We start from the raw sequence: 13,777 nt of genomic DNA on the forward strand, positions 1-13,777 counted from the left end.
TTTTTTAGAGGAGCAGCCTGGGCAGAGGTTTGCAGTTTGAGCGACTCCCACAGCTGTTTGCAATTAGAAATGGTGCTTCTCCCCTGAGCCTTCGGGAGCTGCTTGATCCTGCGCTCTCGTGGGTGTTCAGTCTTTCCTTGGTCAGTCTTGCTCTGACTACAGAGTTGAGTGATGCTGGAGGAGTGTCACGCTCAAGATGCCGCCCCGTGGTCCCTACACCCTGAAGCCATCTCTACCTGCTGAATGGGGGGTGTGGGAAATATTATAGCAAAAAAAATCTCATGAAAGTTTGTTTTGCATGTTTCTCTGGCCTTGTCAAGGCAGAGGGCTTGGCTGCCACTTACATCTGGACCAGGACCCGCCTGCCTTTCCTGCTGCTGCGGGATGTTATTTCCTCCCACCTTCCTTCCCCGCCGGCCGTGGGGATGGCCAGCACTGCTGCCCCCCCGCCCGCCGCCTCTGGGACTCAGGATGCGGCCTCCTGATGGAAAAGCAGGCAGAGCAGCGAAGGAAATGGCTACTCAAACAAGCGGTGAATGTCGAGGCATCCCCTTCCACGTGTCTGCACAATTATTAGAACAATAAAGCATTGAGTGCAGCCAGCGGCTGGCTCTGATGGTGCAGCTGACGGTTGCTTTGCACCACCCGTGCTCCCCTGTCAGCCCATATCCTGCGCGGGGCGGTGGGCCTTGCTGGGTGCCCAGAGATGCTTGTGAGCAGCAGGGGCTGTGGCCCCTATTCCCCGCGTGGGTCCCGGGGTGCTGCTGTAGCACTGCTGCTTGTGGGGTGCTCAGGACCATGGCTGGTCCATACGGTTTGTATGTCGGGGGGTGTCAGGATGCTGGGGGCTGCCTTGGGCAGTGGAGGGGGGGGCGGGGGCAGGCGGAGGCATTGTCCCCCCCGTGTTCCGTGCATGTGGTGGGACAGTGCTTTGCAAGGTGCAGGGACAGCAACTGCTTAAAGAGGAGATGTGGAAGTGGAGGGGGAGTTAAACAGGCTTTCCTTGTGTGCCGGGGACTGATGAGGCCACTAAAAGCTTCATTAAAAGCCAGTGCAGGCTGTTTCAAGGGAAGGGCTGCCTCCACCCCCCAGCCCCCCAAGCCTGTTCTTTATGTTGCTTAAAATTTTTTCAAAAGCTCGTAAGCAGCTGTGAACCTTGTTTCGCCCTTAAACAAGTTTTCCAGTGCAGCCACCTTGAAATGGAAGTCGGATCGGCTTGGATTCCTGATGAAAAAGGAATTGCTTGAGTTTTATGTCTCAGCCAGCGAAGTTCGCAGGTCAGGTTCACCAGTGACCCCATCTGCTTCCAGGCTGCTCAGTGCAGATCTGTGCATGTCGGAGTCTCGCAAGACACACGTGCACGTCTGTTGAGATGTTCTGATATGATAAAGAAATTTTACTGAGAAAAAGATTGAGCTTTTGGGATCTTGTTAGTCTTGGGAGCAGGGGAACTCTTTGGAGCATTGCCATTAAGTCGGGTTTTCTTGCAGTCTTAGGATTTCTGGTTTTTACAGATGAGAGGTGTTTGATGTCCCGCTTCATGTATCTGAGAGCATGGCTAGAATAAACCTATATGTTAAGTCACCCTAAAGACCTCAGAGCAGTGAGGCGGTGGCATGCAGCTGGTGAGGGGAGCTCAGAGGATTGCTGTAGGAGCAGTAACTTTTGGTTTTTGAGTTGACACATTTGGGAGAGGAGCCGCTGGGACCTGCCAGCCTGTGCCCGATGTGCTGTGAGTCCCCAGGGGAGCTGGTCAGGATCCTGGCTTGGTGCAGCGGCCCTTGCATGTAAGGGGGGGTTTGGGTTGGTCCCACAACGCTCCTCAGCCACTGCTCAAACCATCGTAGGTCTTGCTTTTTCTTTCTCCATCAGTTGGGCTCTTACTCAGTAGGCAGCTCAGCCTCCAGGTTTCGGGGAAAAATAATTTTGGCAGATGATTGTGAAGGAAGAACGGAGGGAGGGAGTGCGAGCAGCCTTTAGGTGTGCCTTACTTGCGGCGGTGGTTAAATAGAGCTGTCTTCATTCATTCCTTCCCTCCCCTCTAAATCTGACGCCCCTTCAAGGTGGCTTCCTGATATTAATACCGTGTGCTGGTCCTGATTAACTGCCGGACAAATCCCCTCTCGACAGGGCTGCCCCGAATGGAGCCCCCGCTTTGGATCTGCATGGCTGAGGAGTCCCTGCTCTCTTCTCTGCCTCCTTCCTCCTCCCTGGCAATAGGAGGAAATTTAAATGTTTCTGAAGAGCGACATTTCCATTTCAAAAGCTGTTCGCTCAAGTGCGTCTGGAGTGGGATTTCTCTCCCCCCCACTCCTCTGTGAATGGGAGCTTTAGAAGTCTCATTTCCTCTGCTTGATAACACCAGGCTGAGAAGGGCTTTTGTCTTTTCATTTCCCCTCGATTTTTTTTTTTTTAAGTAAGTGAGGTTTGTGGAAGCTGCTGTGGTGGATTTTCCCTCCCCCGTGTTTATCCATGTGCTGGAGGATGCACCTGGTGTCACCCAGTGAGCTGGAGCTGCTAGGGGTGCAGGGCTCCCAGGCGGGGGGGGCTCCTGGCTGCCCTGCGCTCCCCAACTGCACCCACTTGGGACCACCCTTCCGACCATCCCGCTAAGGCTCCCGCGGGCAGAGGAGGAGGCTTGCTGGGCATATCCGAGCTGCAGGGCATCGCGCTGCTCTTCCCAGCCGTCCTGAGCTGGGGCTTCCATGTCCCAGTGCCCAGGGACAGCAGTGGGTGTGGGTGGTGCTGAGCCTGGCTCAGGATCTGGCCTCAGGTTTGCAACACGGTGATGCTGCAATGTCTTTAGTCACGCTGACTTGTTGCGCGCCTGCTTTTTGGCTGGTATAGCTATGCCAGTCGGGATGAAATTATTATTATTATTTTTAACGCAGTACTTCGTGGAGGGTGAATGCAAGCGGGTGCAGTTGCCTGGCATCTGTGGGGCTAATGCGTGCGGGTGCAGGTGCTGTCACACTTGTGCAATGGCATTCGTGCTGGTCACTTGAGTATCGTGCTAATATAAAAGTAGGGATTTTTTTTTTTTTCCTGCAGAGGCTTTTTTTTTACAGAAGGCAAACTCAGGCATGTTTTTACCGTGGCACCAGGGCTCAAGGGCTTCCTACGTTCTTGAGGACAAGCTGGGATTTAGCAGGGACTGTTCCAGCATCCTCAAATCAGAGGGAACGTGCCTGCTGGGGTTACTGTGGAGCTTAATGCTATGTCCCTGCCTGGTTTGTGTGCTGGAAAGGCTTGGCCCTTGCTTTACTGCATGTAGCAGTTGAAAGAGAATGGGTGGTGATGCAAAAAAAAAAGAAAAAAAAAAAATAAATGGTGGGAGGCTAAAACTTTCAAAGGCCAGTTTCCCTGAGGTTTGTGGGCTTGGGTGACAGGGTGCTTCCCGGGCTGCTGGAGGAGGTTTGGGGCTTGTGGGCTGCCTGCCTGCATCCCCAGGCAGGGGACCCCTCTTCCCTCCCTGGGGGGTCTTGCTAAAGAAACTCCCTGAGCAGTGGGTGCTGGGAGACATGCAAACCCAGGAGAAGGTGATGGCTGCATGAGACTGTGCTCCCCATTTCTGTGGAAATCCATGGCGATTATTCAGAGGTTGCTGTGAGAGTTTCCTGAAGTCACCCAGTTCCAGGGAAGGTGGGGATGCTCGGAGCCCTAGCCCCAGCCGCTTTGCTGGGAGGAGCAGCCACCGGCTCCTCCATTACCTTCAAACCCTCGTCCTGCGAAGGCAGGAGGTGCTAACCCCACCGCGCTGGCCGAGTGCCAAATTGGGCAATTAAAAATTCGCCTCCCTTGCCTTCATGCTTATTGTAACGGGAGGCGCTTTTCACAGGTTGCTCCTTTTTAAGAGACATCAAACAAGCGCTCGCCTTCCTCGTATTTTGGTTGTGTGCCTCTCGAGCCTTTCAGTGGGCTGGGGGCAGCCCCCCTGCTTTCGGCCTCCCTAAACCAAGGGGATGCCGTAGTCACCCAGGCTGCAGTTTGGAATTCCCTGCTGGAGTATCCTGACGGGCTCTTAAGCCGATGGGTTGTGTGCCCCGCGCTTTGTTCGTGCCAGCCGTTGCCTCCCCAGCGCTGTCATCTCATGCTGGTTTGCCAGCGCTGTTCCCCAAGGAAGCGGTTTTGCTCCTCAAACTGAGACACCGGCGCTTCGCTCCTGGCTCCATGGGGTGAGCCGGGTCCTGCGGGCAGGACGTGCCTGGCAGGTGCTGTCACCATCCTCTGCAAGGGCTGGCAGAGGGGGGGCTGCCAGGGACCCCCCCGCCTGCTGGTCTCCCCGGTTAGCAGAAGCTCTGCCTGCCTGAACAGATTTTGGGTTTGTGAAGGGGAGATGGGGGTGTATGGCTGAGGTGGTGTTACAGGGACAATGGTGGTCTTGGCAGCGCATCGCTGGGAGCAAGATCGGCACAGGGGAAGGGATGCTGGGGGTGGCTGCTGGGTGGATGAATTATTGAAAGAACTTTGAAGGTGCAAATGGAGGAGTGGAAGAGCTGCTCTGCCAGCTACCCTGACAGCCTGAACTTGTCCCCCTGATTGACTGAAAGCAGCAGGACACCCGTCTTCACTTTACGGGCCCCCCAGTGCAGTGCCCAGGGCAGCTGCCATCTCACGCCGAGCAGGCTGCGAGCTGCTTTACTTCATCCTTATCATTTGGTGGGTGGTCTCGGGCTTTACCTGCTGTCCAAACCACAACACCCACATTTATTCATGGCTCTTCTAGGGCACTTGTTGCTGTTGGCCTGGAGCGCTTCGCACGTGCCAGTAAGGTCCTTGCAGCTCTCTCCTTTCCTTTGCAGGAGTATGGGCAGAGCACGATAGGTGACCTGCAGCTCCCCAGGACCCCACTCCACTCACTTGTTGGGTTCAAAGTCATTCCCCTAGGCAAGCAACAAAATGAAATTTTTATTAATTTTTTTTCTTTTTTTGGTCTTGGACACTTTTTCAAAGTTAACAAAAGGCAAATCACTGGCAGAGAGCAGTCTTGCCAGATGTATCAACTGTGCTGAAGGTGCTCAAAGAACAGGTTCCCAGAATCCTTCTGCATGTTGCAGAAAGGCATATTTTCCTGTAAACTTATTCTTGGAAGCAGCAGAGTTGTTTTGGCTGAAATTTACTATTTAGAGGGAAAAAAGAAAAAAAGCCTCCAAATGCCTGAAGCAAATATTCTACATGGAAAATTTCAGTCCAGACAGTTAAATGTTTTAACAAATTTAGGGTCAGCTGAAAATCCAGTGATACAGAATAAGCAACGCTGGGCAATTCTTAATGAGAGGTGGAGCAATTAGCTCCTTTTTGTAATGAGTAGATGCGTAGTTGAGAATTCATCATTCCTGCAAAGTCAGTAGGGAACGTACACATTCAATGCAATTATTATCCACTAATGGGGAAATGCAAGAAGGTAATGAAAGGCACAACATCCATTTGTCAGTATAATGCCTTCGGCTTTGGTGGGAGTTTGCCTGAGTGAGGTTTTCCAGAATAACGGGTCAAAGCCGGGCTACCCCTGAGTCCACAGGCTGTGTTTGCTGGTGCTTCCAATATCCTGCAGCCGTGAGATCCAGAGGCAGCATCTGTTCAGTGGAACGCTGCGGAACGGCTTTTTTTGAGCACAAGCAAGTTTTGCAAGACCAGATACGAGGCTCTGGTTAGTGTGTTTAACTGGAGCGCTTGCTGGTGAGGTTTTACCACCCTCGTAAATCTGCTGGTGGGGGTGGGGAGGGAGGGTCAGCATTTGGTACTGGTTTTGCAATTAAATTGGTTCAAGCTGTTGAAACACTGGGGAAGTTTTTTGACCTACTTTCATGCAAGCTTAGAAATTGTTGGGATGTTTTCTGCCCTGGCCGTGTGGAATTCAGCTGGATTACAGGGGAAAGGAATTTCGTAGGCCTTCTCACAAAATCACAGATTTTTTTTTTTAAAAAATAATAAATCAGCTTTGTCTTCAGGTGGCTCCTTGCTCTCCAGCTTCATGAATTCCCATGGGAGCATGCGCTGGGCTGCATTGGGTGAAAGCAATCCCTGTTTTGCACGCCCCGCCTCCCGCCTGCATGTGCCGTGGGGCTGGAGGAAGGAGGTGGGTGATGCCTTGGTGCCCCCCGTGTCATCCCTTGGGCACACTGGTTAGCCTTGCGTGGGAATGCCCGTGTGCTCATGGGTGGCGCACAGCACCTTAGGAGCTCCCCGGGCTCACGCTGCGTACGCCAGCCTGCGCATCTGCATCCTGCTCCAGCAGCCCTTCGAGTGCCTGTGGGGCGCAGCCCGCCCGAGCCCAGCAGTATTTAAGAATTAAAACCCCGTTTGAAGGGTTGGGCTGCTGAAAGAGCCATTAGCGCAGCAGATGGTCACGAACAAAAGAAGTGCAATAACTCGATGTACTTTTCCCTGCTCAGGCTCTCCGGCTTCGTACTTGCGCGTCTCTCTGGGGAAATGAGACATTAGTTTTCAGCCCCTTTGACTTTTTCCCCCTTGTCAGTGCTGTCGTCTTGGGGCTGCTGATACACCAGAATGTGTTGGACAATTTTCCAATTAAAAAATGAAGTCCTTTGCTCTATATTTGGCCTGTTTAAGAGTTTTGTATGCAGGGGTTTTTTTGACCTTAAAACCTGATGGATGGAGGTGTGGGGTGTTGGCTCTCCTGGGTTTTTTTTCCTGCTCTGTTTTTATCGCGGGGTGTGTGGGAAAGGCCTGGGGCTCTGCGTCTGCTGGAGGGTGCGATGCTGCTCAGCCGTGGGTTGGGGACGGGGAGGACCCTGCCGTGTAGCACAACCTCGCACGGTCGAGGTTTTGGGAGTGTTGGTGTGTTCGCTGGCTCTGTGTTGCCTTGAGAGGCTCGGGTGATGGAGGTGTCCTGATGGCAAGCCCACCATGTGGGGTTTTATTGGGAGGAATTAATTTGAGCAGCCCCGGCCCGTCCTGCCTGCTTTGGCAATCTTCTCTAGCCTGCGAGGATGGTGAGATGTGCGAGCGGACAGGAATTGGAGATAACACCTCTTAATCCCTCCCAGCGCTCGAGCAGAAAACGCTGCTGCCGGCTGATAATTAGAAAGTGAACAGACAGTGGAAGAGGTGACGTCGGCATCCCTGAATCTCTGTCCTGGGCTTGGGTGGGGGAACGTCACTGATGAGCTGGTTTAGGAAGGCAGAGAGGGACCAGGACTAACTGGAGACAGTATGTAGGGCAAATGCCGTGGTGCTGTGCTAGAGACCCCAAGGGTTGTCCCAAGCAAGCAGCACTGTTGGCTTGGTGTGTGCCAGTGCTGTGCAGGCGCTGGCTGGGGGTCTGTGGGCTTTGAAGCCCTACCAGCATGGTTTTGAAGAGGCAGCCGCTGCGGTCAAGGGATCAGAAAGGTCAAAACATGTTTTGCAGTGAGTTAGGTGCAGATGGAGCAGAGCAGTAGCTCCTGAGGGTGGGAGGCAGCTGAGCAAAATTACCCTTCACAGAGGCTGGGCTGATGGGTGGCACGGACACCCTTCTCCATCCCACCCGCTCCCACGAGGTCCCTGGGAGCATTGCAAGGTGGGTTGATGGTGCAAAACAAGGAGGCAGTGATGGTCTGGTGCAGGTTCTGGTATGTCCTGGGGCAGGGTTGGGGTTCCCACTGTCCTTTCCCTTGTGTACCCGGTTGCTGGTGTGGCTGCAGGCAGGGCTTTGCATTTACTTACTGGCTCTTCAGGGTATCGACAGTTGGCTTCTTTTCCTTCCCCTTCTTTCTCCCGTGTTTTTAAAGCCGCTGCCTAATAGTGTGTAGCAGGCTTGCTCTGTTCATATCATCTGCATTGGGAATAAAAGTGTGTAGAAGAAACCCACCCCCAAGCCTGGCCTTGCTCTTCAATAACTCCTCAGTGATAATTGTTTTCTTCACTGCCAGCATCTCCTCTTGCTGCGAGAAGGTTTATGCAGCCTCTGCCCCCGCTCGCCCACCCTTGTCATGATATAAATCACATAATAAGGCCAGGGATAAACAGGAACTACAGTAGCTGTTAGCCGTGTATAAAAACAAATCACATGGAAACAGTATAATTACTGAGAAAATATCAACTTGAGTAATGCAGTAATTGTTTTCTTCCCTCCAGCGGATTTTATTCCAGCTCTCCCAGCTCATGCTGGTTTCAAAGTCTGTGACTTCATGTTAATAAGAAGAATTTCACGTTTCACAATGCACTTGTTTGGAGCCTGGGTATGATACTATCTGAAGTGGAGGAATATATTTTGAGCAGCTTCTTGAGAGTGCTAGGAAACAGAGGACTAGCTGAAATATCTCTATCCATTAGATACCCAGTCTTTGCAAACCTCTTTGCGACCCATTTTTGTGATTTAGAAGAAGGGCTTCTTTGTGCCTTGTGTAAATCTGGGAGCTTTGCCTTTTGGACTTCACTATTGCAAGGGCAAGGTGATTTTTTTTTTTTACCTTCACTTTTGCTTGTTCCTTCCTCTTGCTGCTTGTTGTTTCCTTTATTTAGAGAGGTGCTTGTGAGATGATAGTGTCAAGTTATTTGAAGACCAGGGACATGGTCTCTCTCTATTGCTATAATAATCTCCTAATGCTAGATGATGATGGGTTTTGTATTGTGACTTCCAGCTATTCCCCATACTTGGCTTTGCTGCTATTTTATGTCAGATTCTGCAAGGTAAAAAGATAAAACTGTATCAGAAACCAGGTTTCAAAAAGGTTTTGGGCCAAGTAGGAGTTTAAAGATGCCCTATTTCACATATTGGCAGACGTGAGATAGTGTCTTCTGTTTCTTGTGCTCAGAGAGGTCTCTCCCCTGCATTTTTGGCAGGTAGCTTGCTTTCCTTCATAAAAACCTTTGCACCTACTAGCCACTGCCATAACCTGAACAAGACTTTATGAACACCTAATTTATCTTTTGCTTCTTGTGGTTGTCCTGCTCCTCTTGGCTTGACACGACCCCCCTCAAAAAAACCAAAACAAAACAAAAACACCAAACCAAACCAAAAAAAAAAAAAAACCCCAGCAAAAAACCCCCCAAACCAACCTGGCTGTAGAGAAGGCAAAGCCTTCCTGCTGCAGCAGACTGACCATTTTTGGTGTCTAATGCTGGGCAAGTAAATAAAGCCAGTATCTGCTTTTTGGGATTCTCCAGTGAGCTTTGATGTTCTTGTGGTTTCTCTCCTGAATGGATGCTGGAAACAGCCTGTTTAGCTTTCTGGTGCCTTTTTGTGGCTGAGCCCCAGGCGGGACACTGAGGAAGGGGTTTCAGGTTGCTCCTTCGATTTTGGTCCCTTGATGGCAGCAGTGGGAAGGGTGTTGATGCCTCCAGGCTGCAGCAGTGGTTCCTCCCTGGCTGCCTAGTGTTTTCTTCAGCCAGAAGAGGGTTTAGCAGGGGGCAAGAGGAGGAAGGCACCAGTGTAGGATGCTGGTGTCCTGGGACATGGCCGCTTTGTTGGGAAACATCCTCTTTTGCCTCCCCTTTTTCTGGCTTTGCTGTGGATGACATGTCCCACCCCTTATAGAGGACACAGGGCAGAGCTCATCTCAGCACAGCCCCACCAGGCAGGGACTGCCTTGGAAGCCAGGTCCCCTGCGGCTCTGCTGGGCTGTGGGTGCAGCCCCCCAGGAGGGAGCTTGCCGTGCTTCATCCCCAGCAGCAGGGTGGACACCACCCTGCGTGGCTCTGCTTCATGGTGAGCAGATGTCACTGAGATGCGCAACAGTGCCAAGGTGGCACCTACACACTCACCACATTTGGCATGAGCTGCAACACAGCCAGCAAACAACCCAGGGCCAGCATCAGCCTGCCTTGCTAGATGGAGGAGCGCAGAGGGGTCCACACTGTCCCAGTGCCACCGAGCTCCATCGTGCCACCCTCGTCCCGCAGGAGGACCAGCCTGGGGAGGGTGCCCCTGGCTGCTCGCCGGTGGCCTTGAGCCAGCGTGGAGGGGAGGATGCTTAGCACCAGTTGGTGCAGAACAATGACAGCTTTGTCCGCAGGGCTGCTGTAAGGAAGGTAGCGAAGCTGTGTGAAGTTCTCCGCTTGTTCGCCTCCCTCCTTCCCTTCCCTGCTCCCCAGCAGCTGCAGCATACTGGCTGCCCAGCCTGGTAGTGGTTTATGGTTACAAATGAAGCCGCAGCTCCTCTTTCTGCCCCCTCCAGGAAAAGAAATCCATCCACTCACTAAGCAAATGGATAGATAAGCTTTTAATTAAGATGTTGGGTAGCTGCCAGAGATGAGTGTCCTGGGTCAGGGTAGGCTGTTGGTGTGACGTGATCCCCATCTGTGTGGCCGGTGGCTATTAAACAGCTGCTTCATCCCCGGTGCATTCATCGGTGGTGGGCAAACTCATCCAGGCATGCACCTTGTGTTTGCAGGAAATGGACACCTTCCTTTGGAGCTGGAGAGGTGAAGGGTGGTGTGCCGGTGAGGTGGTGTGGCTCTGGGATGCTCCTGGGGTGCCAGCTGGTGGGGCTCAGCAAAGCTGTTGTGTTGCTGGAGGCAAAGCTGAATGTTTTCATGTGTTTTCCCTCTACCCTCAGCTCATGGTCATTCAAGCTTCTCCCTGTGATACCACAGAGGTTATACTGATCTGTCTGGTCTCTGACCCGAAGGGTCTTGTTGAGCTGAGAGCTTTTTTACCTGGCATTTGCAAAAAGCTGATTTTCACCACTTGAATCTATTTTTGTCTCAGCTGACCTCACCTATTCCCTTTCTCTCTCTTTCTGGATGGATGCATTTGACATCCAACACTCACAGCTCCCCCAGAATTTATCAAAAGATAGAGGGAGGACCTCCATGAAGGAGGTGGGAGTCCTCTTTCCTCCTAGGGCCTGCCCTTATAGCCCCTTCTCATTCAGCATGGCTGATGCTGCTCTTCTCTCCAGCGCAGCTGTGGCTATGTTGGGGGAGGAGGTGGCTGTAGCTACCTCAGTTTTGCAAAGAAGATGTAGCCTTGAGCTGGCTGCTGAGATGTGAAGGGCCGCTGCTGCTGGGAGCTCCGGAATGTGGATGGGTTTATTGATCCTGTAGGAATGTGGGTAACACTGAAGGTGGTTGAAGCCTCTGAGGCTTTGGCAGAAGGAAGAGCTGCTGTGTTGTCCCTAGGACACTTAACCTGGTGCTCTCTGGAGATGCTGGAGGCTGTGGAGTGCTGTGGTGGTGTGATCTGGCAGCTGGCCCTGTTTGGTCTAGCAGGTGTTTTGAGGGGTGTGAGTGTCTCAGAGGGCTGGGAATGGGCCGGGGACCTGTGGCAGTTGGCATGGGAGGATGAGAGAAGGATCCAAAGTCTCCTTGGAAAGGGCTGACCTGGTTGTTTTTATGCTGTCCAGGATCGTGGCCTGCCTGGCAAACTGGAGCCCGTGTCACCCGTGAGCCCCGCTCACCCTGACGCCGAGCTGGACCTGCTGCCGGCCCGGCTGTCCAAGGAGGAGCTCATTCAGAACATGGACCGCGTGGACCGCGAGATCACCATGGTGGAGCAGCAGATCTCCAAGCTGAAGAAGAAGCAGGTAAGAGGCTGTGGTCCAGAGGGTGTCACGCGCCCTCGCTTCTGCATGCTGTGGCATGTCCTGTCCCTGCCCGTGCATGTCCACGGAGGGGAAGTGGCAGTGCCAGTGCCACCAGTGTGGTCTGTGTCTGTGCTGCCTGTCATGGCACGGGTGGCTGCTGCTTGGAGCTGTGGGTTGCAAGACAAGGGAGCTCTGGAAACCCAGCTGGTGGGCCCTTTTTCATGCCAGAGCACCTGGAAGGGAGAGAAATCTGTCCTCGGTGACTTGCCCATGGTCGTGCAAGCAGTCAGTGGCAGAGCTGAAAGCACAGCCTGGGTTGCCTGCGTTGTCTGTACAGCCCAGCGTTAGCACATGGGCTTTTCTTTTTCCTTTCCAGCAATTGTTTCTCCCCAGTGCTGTGGCTGCCACTATTGTAGTACTGGGCTGTTTAAGACATTGCTGTGATGTCCTCATGGCCCTTCCTGTGCAGCCAGTCCCCTTCTCCGGGGCTTTGCAGCTCTGCAGCTGTGAGCGGCATCTGGTCCCACTCCCGCCCTGTGCCTGAGCCAGGGATTTGTATCTGATCTTCTTGGTTAGTGCTTTACCCCTGCTCAGGAGCACTACCCAGCAGAAGGATTGCCCGCTCGTTGTTGCCATGTATACAATTACCATAAACCCATTAAGAGATTAATATGACAAAACCTTGGGGGACATCTGTGAAAAAACCCACAGACTTAAAGGCTTTCACTTCCTAAAGCAAATCACTTCTCTCTGCCTCTATTACTGATTGTTTTATTTCCTTTGCTTGGGGCCAGTTTGTAAACTCCCTGATGGCTGCTAATCCCAAACTGCCTGAGAGGAAGGACCTCTCCTGGGGATTGTGCAGCAGGAATTTGGGAATGGAGCAAAACCTCTGCTTGGGCAGGCAGATGGGGCAAGTGCTCCTCGAGGATGACTATGCAGTTGACCTTCCTCCCCATCAGATCTGTATTTTCCCATACCAGATACCATCCCTTTCTTTCTTGCAAGGCAAAGGAGGTTGTTTTGGTTTTGTTTTCAAACAATATGGTTTAATGAACGTGAAGAACCTTTTTCAGTGTGCATTGCTTTTTATTTGCAGAGGTATCAGGGTGCTTAGGGAGAGGGAGCTAAGAGTCAGCAGAAGCAGCTGTGCCAGGGGTGCAAGGAAGCAGCCCTGTGTGCCAGCTCCCAGAGGCCAAAGGAACATATGGAGCGATGGAAACCACAGAGGTTCCTCGTTGGCTTTGTTGGGAGCTGGGTGAAGCCAGTCCTTCCCCTCTCCCTCCTAGGAAGCTCGGAGAAAATGTTGGTGTCCTTCCTCAGCTGGCAGTCTGGCCTCCGGTCTGTGTCTTTAGTTCACATTTGAGGAAGAAGGTGCGAACCGTGGTCATTTCCGACCCTGGGGAAAGGCTTCCAGCATGGGATGCGTGCCTGGCACAGCAGCGAAGGTCCCTCTCATGGCAGCTGGGAGGGCTGACAACTCTGCCGATCCACTGCCTGACTTTTTTCAGAGATGCTGAGGAGCTGCTATTGAAGCTGACGGGAGCAGCATATGCTCCTTGCTGTTAAAATCAAGCTGTCCTTCCGTAAGGAAATGGGATTTTTATTGTTGGCTGCTTGGTTGCTTTATTTCTTCCTTCTGAACGAATTTTACGATTCTTCTTCCCCACAAAAATGCTCTGCTGAGTGGGGAAGAAGGTGAAAGTGGCTGTTGGCAGTAAAACCACCCCCTCCCCTCCTTTTTATTTTTTTTTTTTTTTTTTTTTTCTTTTTGGCACATGGTGGCAAAGTCATTTGCTAGCAAATCCTGCCCTCCCCGACATGGCCTCCTTTCTGCTCCAGCAGGATCCTTCCCCAGCCTGGTCCTCCAGCAGAGCCAGCACATCTGGGAAGAAGCATTTTCAGGGCTGGGGGGGGTGTGGGTGTCATGGTTCCTGTCTGCGATGCTCCAGGAACGTTTTGTCCATCTGTGCATCTGAGCTGTCAGCGCAGGAGAAAGACGAGCGAGGGAAAGCAATCAGCCTGAAACAGATACCGCTCCTGCAGGAACGGGCGGCGGAGCAGGGGAGAAATTGTACGCAGACGGAATATCCTAATGCTTTTCCCCTCTGTCTTTGGGAGGCCTTCTCAGGGTAATTAAATACATTTGTATGGAAAAGCTGTGCAAAAAAAAAAAAAAAAGCCCAACCAACCCAAACACACCATTTCTCCCTTTTTGATTGTTCCAGAAATGTCAAGGAGGGCTCTGCCTGGACTTTACAAGACGCAAACGTCTTCAGTAAGCTGAGAAACCATCCCCAAACCCT

The 13,777-nt window shown here is 52.3% G+C and overlaps 1 protein-coding gene across 9 annotated transcripts in view; it reads left to right on the forward strand.

Annotated features, from left to right (window-relative positions):
* Window positions 1-13,777, forward strand: part of NCOR2 (nuclear receptor corepressor 2) — a 253,577-nt gene that overhangs the window by 111,394 nt on the left and 128,406 nt on the right. For all 9 annotated transcript variants that reach the window (XM_037375337.1, XM_037375342.1, XM_037375343.1 and 6 more), the window contains exon 5: window positions 11,292-11,471. In XM_037375337.1, coding sequence (XP_037231234.1) covers window positions 11,292-11,471 — 180 coding nt within the window. The remainder of the gene's footprint in view (window positions 1-11,291; window positions 11,472-13,777) is intronic.

The sequence above is a fragment of the Falco rusticolus genome, chromosome 1, assembly GCF_015220075.1.
Source record: "Falco rusticolus isolate bFalRus1 chromosome 1, bFalRus1.pri, whole genome shotgun sequence".
NCBI lineage: Eukaryota > Metazoa > Chordata > Aves > Falconiformes > Falconidae > Falco > Falco rusticolus.